Source organism: Myotis brandtii, unplaced genomic scaffold, assembly GCF_000412655.1.
Source record: "Myotis brandtii unplaced genomic scaffold, ASM41265v1 scaffold144, whole genome shotgun sequence".
Classification (NCBI taxonomy): Eukaryota; Metazoa; Chordata; class Mammalia; order Chiroptera; family Vespertilionidae; genus Myotis; species Myotis brandtii.
The window spans coordinates 566,389-577,526 of record NW_005355159.1 but is presented as its reverse complement, the minus strand read 5'-3'; the positions used below and the strand labels follow the sequence as shown (position 1 = coordinate 577,526).

At 36.7% G+C, this 11,138-nt stretch overlaps 1 protein-coding gene and 1 pseudogene across 2 annotated transcripts in view; one reads left to right on the top strand and one right to left on the bottom strand.

Moving 5' to 3' along the window:
• Positions 1-11,138, bottom strand: part of CLPX (caseinolytic mitochondrial matrix peptidase chaperone subunit) — a 43,226-nt gene that overhangs the window by 20,321 nt on the left and 11,767 nt on the right. Inside the window, exons 4-6 of one of the 2 annotated variants that reach the window (XM_005861051.2) lie at positions 4,123-4,277; positions 2,125-2,284; positions 369-410 (exon numbers count right to left, since the gene is read on the bottom strand). In XM_005861051.2, the coding sequence (XP_005861113.1) occupies positions 369-410; positions 2,125-2,284; positions 4,123-4,277 (357 nt within the window). The remainder of the gene's footprint in view (positions 1-368; positions 411-2,124; positions 2,285-4,122; positions 4,278-11,138) is intronic. The other variant, XM_014535444.1, reaches the window with a different exon arrangement.
• Positions 8,322-11,138, top strand: part of LOC102258780 — a 5,401-nt pseudogene continuing 2,584 nt past the window's right edge.

The following is an 11,138-nucleotide window of genomic DNA, read 5'->3' as shown; positions in this document are numbered from 1 at the left end:
ATATATATTTTTCACACTATAGATTTTTACAAATACAACTCCTGTTATTATGTAGGTCTACATTTATAGAGAAAAACTATATATAATACTTTTTATCTCTCTACATTATGCTTTACAAAATACAACAAAATAGATCAAATCAACTATCTGAAATAAGCCAATATATACAAACTACACAAATTAGTTATGAAAAACTATTCCAAAGTTATATATACCATATATGATAAACATGTTTATATAATATACAACATCTTTCTTGGTAATACACAAACAAATACATGTCCCCCATTACTATTGCTGACATACTTCACTGAGGTAAATCTCAAAGGGAAGAATGATTACAGAGGACCTGAGGAAAGGTCACTTACTTGTAAATCTGTACTCATCCTCTCGTCTTCTTATTTCTAACTCTAAGAAAGAGGATGAAAATGGCAACATGAAAATATTATATATTTGTTTAGGGGAACAAACAAGGAGTAGTCCACTTCTTGTCTCTTGCAAATAAAGAATATGTTCATTAACTTTCTTTAGCTTTTCAAACATTATGAAGAATCTATATGCTGCATCCTTTCTACATTAAAAAACAACCCAAGCATACTTAATGATGGCTGTCCAGTTGCTAATGTTCACATTTGTCAAATATAAAGTTGGTATCTATTTTAAGAAAAGAGTAGTAATAATTTAAGTCTTCAATAAGTGTTTAAACCCCTCATACTATAAATACTTCATAACCATTTATTTTTCTAGAACTAGAACAGCTAATTATTGATTTGTTGACTGAAGAAACCAGAAAAAATCCTTTTGCTTCATGACTAGGCCGTGCTATTTGGACCGTATAAAATGAAGGTTTTAAATCTTCATTAGTTATTATGACTTATGCTTTCTAAAAATAGAGTAACTGATGCTACCACATAACTATTTTGCAGTAAGTTCAACAAGTGAACAAGTGTTTTCATTGAGCTAGTTCTATATTTAGTAGCTACTGAAAGTAATCAAAAGATATTGTAGTTTTATAAATGTAAGTAGTTAGCAGAACTCCCTCAAATTGTAAAATGATGACTAAAAGAATATAAAATGATAGCTGTAGGCCTAAGTAAGAAATCAGGACTCGCCGAAACCGGTTTGGCTCAGTGGATAGAGCGTCGGCCTGCAGACTGAAAGGTCCCAAGCTGTAGGCCTAAGTAAGAAATCAGGACTCCATGGCCCATAACAACAACAAAATTTTAAATATTAACATTTTACTCTATTCAGTTTTTTTAAAAATAAAGTCATTCTATTAGTATAACACACATTGCCCTGGCCAGTATGGCTCAGTTGGTTGAGCATCATCCTGTGCACCATGGAGGTTGCCAGTTCCATTCCTGGTCAAGGGCACATGCCGAGGTTGCAGGCTCAATTCTGGATAGGGTTCGTGCAGGAGGCAGTCAATAGATGTTGTGCTCTCACATCAATGTTTCTCTTTCTCCCTTCCTTCCCATAATCAATAAACTATTCTATAAAAAATATACATGACACATTATTGTGCACAGAATGTTGAGATTACACAGTTTATTGGTATAGTAGAATCAATCATTAATAGGAATTATACTTTGAATCACTTACAAATTTGCCCCTAACCTTGTGCACTGTAGTTGGGGTCCAAAAAGAAAAGAATGCTATACGTTCTCTAAGAATTATATATATATGTATATGACTTAGGCAAATGAAATTCTGTATCCTGAACTCAAAAGAGAAGAGAACTCAGAGTCAAAAAGAGCACTGCAAAGATAGGTTCATGGGGAACTAGTTGTGGTGAGGTCTATAATTCAAAGGTGTTATCTCAATCTCTACCTCAGTAACTTTCAAACATTTTTCACTGAGAACCTTGGTAAGAAATACATTTTACTCTGTGACTAAGAACCCATGCACATATAACTAAAAGAAAAAGTTTTAAACAATACAGTTAAATGCACTCTGGTATTTTCTATTAATATCTATTAACTTTTTTTAATGCCAAAATCATTTCAGTACTTTGAAAAATGCTGTACTATACTAAAAGCATTTTAAGACAAAAACAAGGAGTTGCAATAAGTATTACTTCTAGGCATAGTAATCTCTATTTTGGTCAATTATCAAAACACTAACCTCTAGGTGTTAATGATGTCTGCTTCTCAACCTCTGCTTGCTGCCTCAGATTAGTTGGAATATTATTATATATTCTCTTGTAATGATTGTACACGGCAACTGAAAGCACCTTCTTAGCAAATGACTGGCCAACAACATACTTGTCGAGGTAGTTATAAATCTGAAAAATAATCAGGTATGAATAATTTAATGTGAGCTATCATAAAAATACACACATTTAAAAGAAAGTTATATAGTGAGCATATTTGCTTCCAGTTTTAAGTTTGAACAAAGACACATCATCAAAAACACAATGCAAGGGCACGATACATTATGTAGCAATGATTCAAGGTCCCAAACCCTACATGTACAAAAACACAATTTATTTGTTCTCTAGCCTAACAAAGTATCACTGGCCTCTTCTAGTGCTACGCTAGTTTCTATTCTATAAACAATGGCACTGATCCTAATTTTTAAAAGTTATTATTAAAGTCACTTAGAATACCTACATATGCCACCAAGAGTCTAAAGTTATTATCATTAATATAAACATTACAATTAATCCTTTCTAAACCTTTCTCAATCATAGGAATAATATTCTTCACAAAGACAATATATATAAAAGTATCCTTGCCCAGCTGCGGTGGCTCAGTGGTTGAGCTGTTGACCTATGAACCAGGTCAGGGCACATGTCCGGGTTGTGAGCTCAATCCCCTGTGGGGGGCATGCAGGAGGCAGTTGATCAATGATTCTCTCTCATTATTGATGTTTCTATCCCCCCTTCCCTTCCTCTTTGAAATCAATAAAAATATATTTTAAAAATACATAAAGGTATCCTTTTAAAAAATAGGCACTATATAATCAAAAGCCATTATACTACCAGTATCTATGCGTTTTAATACAAGCATTTAGCTTTTTCTGATATTAACTTTAAAGCTACTTATTTATCTACATGGCAATATAAAAGCTTTATTCTTCGAAAAAACTAAAGTTCTATTTGATTCTTGGATACTGCCAACAGCTTGGGACGTGGGGTAAATTCCTTCAGCTTTCAGTAAATAGAAATTAACTGTTAATATTAACTAACTCTGGAAAAAAAGTTAAATTGCCTAATTATTTTCTAGAACTTTGACTCGAATGTCTAAAGTGTATATAAATCAGAGGAGAATATAAAGCTTAATAGCTACATTTTCTATTACATCATTTATTTTTACATGACAAATTCTTTAGTTGTTGACCATATGCATTAGGTTTAAAAAAAAATCTTCATTCTTCACAAATTACACTCATGAATTATTAAATCTGCCACAGCAAGTTTAGATGAAGAGACAAATGCATTGGTATCAAAATAGAGTTGAAGAAAGCTACACCAAGACAGAGGATGAGAAATAAGCGAAGAGTACAAACATCTGAAACATGGCCAGAACACAGGGCACACAGGCCAGGAGCAGGGCTCCCTGTTCGCAGAAGGTGCACATCAAGTACCCACCCAATGGGGCTGGTGGTGCACTCTGTTGTGTTTCACACAGCCAAATCACAATCTGTCTGAGACTCCTGGAAAGAGCCCATAACACAAAAGCCACAGCTATCGAGGAGAGTGCCATAAAAAAAATTATTCGCTTCCACTGTTAGCCTGAGGTTATTTTACCATAGACTAATTTAATGGGGGGAGGGGAATTGCAGGCTGGTATTATTTAGGTGGTCAAACTAACAAAAATAAATCCATAGTTGCTCTATTTGAAGGTTATCATTTTAGATTAATTTAGTATTAACACTATTTTAATAATCATCCAACTACATTTCATTGCTACTGAATAGAGTAATCATGACATGGGGAAAAAAGCAACGAACTCCATACCTAAATTCCAAGTATCAAATATCAAAAACAATTTGGCCAAATATAGTCCATATTAATAACTTAGAATATGTGTTTAGGTACTAGTATTAGGATACACTATAAACTGAGGAGAGGGGAGCAATGAAATGCTTTCAAGATCAAATGCTTGTAAGACTTTATACCTTCTTGGGGGGAGGAGGTGGTTTCTGTTGGAATGCCAATTTTACAGCTTCTGCTGCGGATTCTGGTTCTTTAATTATGCTTTTCTTTGAGTCTGCTTCAGATAGCACAACAAAAAAATGATGACATTTTTCGCACTTCACAAAACGGGTGGATGCTGTAAAAGAAGAGTCAGCAGAGAAAAAGAAATAACTCAAATAGTATTTCACCTCAAAGATTCAATGAAAAATAAAACTATGTACTTGACAAAAAGTAGACTTGTAGTTCACTCCACTAGCCACAAACAAATAGCCTAGTTTACATCTAAGACAGGTGATAAAGATAGATGAATTTAGTCAACTACATTTTCTTCATTTCCACTAGGTTCTGTCATTTTGTAATCTAACACATTAAGAGAAAAGATTGATTGACCTTTCAACTTCCCAAACACTAAAGTTAATTTTTAAAACCACCATAAGAATATTAAAATATTGTTTATTTCATTGAAATATGTGAACTGTAAAAAAAAAAGTAAAATACAAGTAAATTAATCTATTTCCCTAATATTTTATTATTAAAAATTTCATACACAGAAGCTGAGAGAGAGAAATCTATTTTAATCTCCCCAAAATATAAAAAAGTATATTTTTTAGGTTCTTCAAGCCTAAAACTAACTTGGTAAGAAGATAAAATTATTTCATACCTTCCTTATTTTTATCTTTAATACTTCCACTGATTCCTATATCTCTGACTTAAAAACCACTGAGAAACTAACAAAGTAACAATATCCTCAGCAATATTTACTTCATTTAAAGATAATCATACAGCTTTTGAAAACAACACAAGGGCAATTAAAAGTGAAGGTAAAAATGCTTTCTTAATGGCAATACATCAACTACATAATATCCTGTGTTAAACCAAAAGTGACTTCTTCCTTTCTCTCTTGCTAAAACACAGCTTTAGAATATAGACATATGGCCATAAACTCTTAACCTTTTCTAAGCCTACCTTTACTGAAGGTAACTAGGGAACTCAGAAAGCAGCATGATAGTAGAGAAACCCATACAGACTATTCACAGATTCAAAGCAAAAGATGCATAGAAACTAGTTACATGTTGGTAGGTCTAGGTAATATATTTTTTGTGTAATATAACTAAGGTGAATTTTAATAAAACTAAACATAGTTTTAAAATAATTTTTAAAAATATGATAATCTCTCTCCTTTGGAAATATTATAACACAGATTACAAGAAAAACTTCACTGGCAAATACACCTAAATCTTCAGAAAAAAATCTAAATTTTATACAATAGACAATCCCACAATTGAAACATAAATGTAATTATTAATCCAATCAATTTGATTCTTAGGTGTTCCTTCTTAAACACAGGCCAATTAAAAATTCATTCAGGATATGTGCTCGCTTCGGCAGCACATATACTAAAAATTCATTCAGGATAAATTATAGCAGCAAATTTTAAACCAGAAGACAGAATGATTACCTAAAGAAAATATCAAACTATTCCAAGTACCTTCAATTAACCCAAGCCCAAATACATGATCACCATTTCCCATCAACAGGGAAAAGTCAGTGCCTCTATTTTATGAGGCACCAGCTTACAATTGTTAGTGATGGTAAACAGGGCAAGGATTAAAGGGCAGAGAAGCCTCTGATTTAATTCAGGCTGTGTGACAAGAAAATCTGGCTTGAGAACATACAAACAAAACATTTCTCTAAAGAAATTAGGTCAAAGGGGAAGAGATTAAACATCAACAATCATCCTTTTTTGCTTACTGTTAAAGGGTTGCTTAAATTTCACTTGAATATTTGCAATACAATTTTACACTGAAACATATTCAACATATACCCAAATTCAAAGATTCAATTTTATTTATTGAAATGCTTATTTAAAAAAAAAAAAAAAGCATTGCAATGCATATTTTACTCTTAAAAACTAAGAGCAAAAATCTAAATTTGTTAAATTATAAGGGGATAAAACCTTCTTTAAAAATATTTTTTTTATTGATTTCAGAGAGGAAGGGAAAGGTAGAGAGAGATAGAAACATAATGATGAGAGAGAACCATCAGTTGGCTGCCTCCTGCATGCCCCCCAACTGGGATCGAGCCTGCAACCAGGCATGTGCCCATGACAGGAACTGAACCCAGGACCCTTCAGTCCACAGGCCAATGCTCTATCCACTGAGCCAAACCAGCTAGAACCTTCTATTTATATATATGTACTAGAGGCCTGGTGCACGAAAATTCGTGAACTGTGGGGGGGGTCCCTCAGCCCGGCCTGCCCCTTCTCACAGTCCGGAAGCCCTCAGGGGAAGTCCTACTGACTGCTTAGGCCCACTTCCGCTCCCGCAGCCCTGCCTTCACTTCCGCTCCCGCGGCAGCGCCGCCTCCTCTGCTCCGGTGGAGGTGCTGCCTCCTCTGCTCCCGCAACCCTGGCCCCACAGCCCCGCCTCTGCTCCTGGGGAGGCGCCTCCTCCGCTCCCACTCCCACGGTGGCCCCGCCTCCACTCCTGCTCCCACGCGTTGGCGCAGCCTCCTCCCCCACAGCACGCCTCTCCCGTGCTGCCGCTGGCCCTAGGCCCTCGCAGCTCCTGGGGCTTTGTCTGGATGGACATCAGGAAGATGTCTGCTCTAATTAGTACATTACCCTTTTATTAGTTTAGATATATATATACTAGAGGCCCGGTGCACGAAATTCATGTGGGGGGCGGCCCTCAGCCCAGCCTGTACCCTCTCCAATCCGGGACCCGTCAGGGGATGGCCGACATCCCTCTCGCAATCCGGGACCGCTGACTCCTAACCACTCACCTGCCTGCCTGCCTGATCGCCCCTAACCACTCCCCTGCCGACCTGATCGTCCCTAACTGCCCTTCCCTGCTGGCCTGATCGCCCCTAACTGCCTCTGCCTTGGCCCCTGCTTTGTCCGGAAGGATGTCCGGTCTAATTAGCACATTACCCTTTTATTAGTGTGTGTGGTAGAGAGAGATAGAAACATAATTATGAGAGAGAATCATCAATCGGCTGCCTCCTGCATGCCCCTCACCGGGGACGGAGCCTGCAACCCCAGCATGTACCCTGACTGGGAATCAAACCATGACCTCCTGGTTCAATGCTCAATCACTGAGCCACTCTGGCTGGGTTAAATCTCTTTTCTTTAAATGATTACTACAAGTATCCTATATTCCTTTATATACAGAATACTGATCCCAGTAAACATGCTTGTATAGTATGCCAACAACAGAAAGTCTACCTTAGTAAAAACTTTTTTAGGAAATTTGTTTAAATGAAAGTTTCTCATGATTTTAAACAAGTTTCAGGGTCCAATACAAAATTTCCAAAACACTGCAGAAAAGTTTATTTTCCGCCCTATGAGACAGATAAGTGCAGTAAGCATTCAAAAAGTATTACATACATAAAAATAAAAACAACTAAAGGCTCTAAATTAAAGAGGGGAGTCTATTCATGTTTGACAAGTTATTTTTTAAATGGGCTAAAGAATAGTATATCTTAGTCATTATAATCAACTTTCTTAGATATTATTCTTAATTTCAATTTCTGATGATTTTCTATATATTCATAATGGTATCTATAAAAATGGTATTTTATTTCAACAAAGACAAGCAAGAGTAATACCACTATAAGAAAACAAACATTACTACAAACAAACCTGTTAGATTAAATATATACAGCAAGGTCCATGAGCTAAAAATGACAATGAAAATTTATGAAATTCAAATTTCAGTGTCCATATACAAAGTTTTATTGGAACACATCGTCCTCATTCATTTACATTGTCTGTGGTTGTTTTTGCACTATAACTATAAAGGAGAATAGTTGCAATAGAGACCATATGGCCCACAAAGCCTAAAATATTTACTATTTGCTCACTCCTGCTATACAGCATTTAAAAGAGAAGAACAACCCATAGAATGAGAGAAAATATTTGCAAATCACTTATCTGGATAAGGGTCTAGCATTCAAAATATATAAAGAACTCATAACTTAACAATACAGAAAACCCAATTTAAAAATGAACATAGGAGTGGGCCCTATAGCTCAGGATTAAAGCACTGGTCTTATAAAAATGAACAAAGGACTTAAATACTATTCTTTCCTCCAAAAAAGACATACAAATGGCCAATAAACACATTAAAAGATGCTTAATATCTTTACTCATTAGGGAAATATAAATCAAATTCCTATGATGGCTACAATAAAAAAGACAGGTAAGTGTTGAAAATGATGTGGAATAATTGGAACCCTTATACATTGTTAGTTGGGTTGTAGGATGGTATAGTCTCTTTGAAAAACAGTTTGGCAGTTTCTTAAAAAGCTACACAATAGGCCCTGGCCAGGTAGTTCAGTTGGTAAGAGCATCCGCCTGATACGCCAAGGTTACAGGTTTGATCCCAGGTTAGGGCACATACGAGAAGCAACCAACTGAGTAATAAATAAGTGGAACAACAAATCGATGTCTCTCTCTCTCTCTCATACGAGAAGCAACCAATTGAGAAATAAATAAGTGGAACAACAAATCGATGTCTGTCTGTCTGTCTCTCTCTCTCTCTCTCTCTCTCTCTCCCTCCCTCCCTCCATACCCCCTCCCTTCCCCAATCAATAAAAAATAAAAATAATTTTTTTTTAATAAAGCTAAACATAGTTACCATTTCACTCAGCAATTCCGTTCCTAAGCAGATGCCCAAGTAAAAACACAAAAAATGTGTACACAAATGTTCATAGTAGCATTGCTTTTTTTTGGTTAATCCTCACCTGAAGATAATTTTTCCACTGATTTTTTTTTTTTTTTACAGAGTGGAAGGGAGGGAGGACAGGCGAGAGAGAAACAGGGAGAGAAAGGGAAGGGAGAGACAGAGAGAGGAAAAAAAATGTGAGAGACACACATTGCTCGGTATGCACCCCAATGGGGTCAGGGATCAAACTTGCAAACTAAGTAAGTGCCCTTGACTGGGAATCGAACCCATGACCCTTCAGTGCATGGGCCAATGTTTTAACCACTTAACCACACTGGCCTGGACATTGTAGCATTATTCATAATAGCTAACAAGTAGAAGCAACTCAAATGTCCATCAATAGATGAGTGGACAATGAAATACTACTATTCAACCATAAAAAGCAATGAAGGACTGATACATAATGCAACACAAATGAACCTTAAAAATATCTACAATAATAAAAGGGTAATATGCTAATTAGACCGGGTGTCTTCTGGGTGTCATTCCGGAAGTCCTTCCTGACGAAGCTGGGGCCGGAGGGAAGCCAGCCTGGCCCTGGGTGCCTGTGGGCAGCCCGAGGGAAGCCAGCCTGGGTCCTGGGTGCCTGCGGGCGGCTAGAGGAGGGAAGCAGCCTGGATCCCAGGTGCCTGCTCGCGGCTGGAGGAGGGAAGCCCAGGGCCCGGGTGCCGAAGGGAAGCCGGTAGAGGGAAGCCAGTGCCGGCAGCTGGAGGAAGGAAGGCCTACTCTTACACGAATTTTTGTGCATCAGGCCTCTAGTGCTAAATAAAAGAAGTCAGACACAGCCCTGGACAGGTGGTTCAGTCAGTTGGAGCATGGTTCTGGACACTAAAAGGTTATGGGTTCGATCCCGTCAGGGCATATGGGAGGCAAACAATCAATGTTTCTCTCTCACACAGATGTTTCTCTCTCTCTTCCTCTCCCTTCCTCTCTCTCTAGAATCAATAAAAAACATCCTTGGGTAAGGATTAAAAAAAAAACCAAGAAACTAAAACCTCAAAAAAATTCTTAAAAAGGAAAAGGACTAGATCTGTTTGTATTAACATATATAGCTCTCAAAACATTGCTGAGTTGAAAGAAAACAAAAACTTGAATATGATAGCACTTATGCTTTTAAAAAGTTTTATGTTCAATGAAGATATATTACAAAATATATCTTTAACTTTCTCTATAATGCTCTACTTTTTCATGAAGAGGGACATATACGTGTATTCCTCAGGTAATTAAAAATAATTTAAAATGACGAAAAAGTAGACAATTACTTAAACAGGCCATTCATAAAAGAACTATAAGTGACAAAAAGCACATAAAAAGATGTTTATGGCCCTGGCCAGTGTAGCTCAGTTGGTTGAACTAATGGTCCATGCACTGAGAGGTCATCGGTTCCATTCCTGGTCCAGGCACATGCCCGGGTTTCAGGCTCCATCCCCAATAGGGGGGCCTGCAGGAGGCAACCAAGTAAGTAATGTTTCTCTTTCTTCATCAGTGTTTCCTCTCTCTCTCCTTTCTTCTCTAAAATCAATTAAAAATATTTTAAAAAGATGTTTATGAACTAATAACTATATAAATACAGATTTAAATAAAATAAACCGCCCAAGATAAAACAAACTATTTAGAACTAGGATGACCAAATTTTCAATAAGTAGACAGAAAATCCACTGCATTCAAAAGGGATTCATTCTGAAGAGACTTTTATTATGGGTCAAAAAAAACAAAGGAGGAGGGCCTAGTCTCACTGCTGGGGCCTGTTACTCCTCAGTAGTAAAGATCAGAGAACAGGAACAGTGTCATGCTCATCTGTGAATTTTCTGAGCCCAGCAGTGTGCCTGACTCAACAGATGTTTGAATATGTATTCTTCTTTTACTTTTCTCTTCCCCATCCCCCTCCCCCATTAGAAGTCCCAAAGAAAATAGACCACCTCAGAACTGAGGTGATTAGTGTATAGTGTTTTCCACACTTGGTCTCATTATTATATTTACAGATTCTAGGATCCTACCCAATACCTACAGAATGTTAAACTCTAGGGAAGGAGGGAATCTATGGTTAACAATCACCCTCAGTGCTCATTTTTTTAAAAAAATAGCTTTAATATTTAAAGTGTTCACTTAATCACTGTTAAACAACAGTGACCTGGCAGGTTTTGAAAACACTGCATAAAAGAAAACTAAACTTAATCTTGAGAGGACCTAGTTTATTAAAAATATATATATTAAAAAATATATCTACACTAATAAAAGAGAAACATGGTAATTGGCATACGACCGCTACC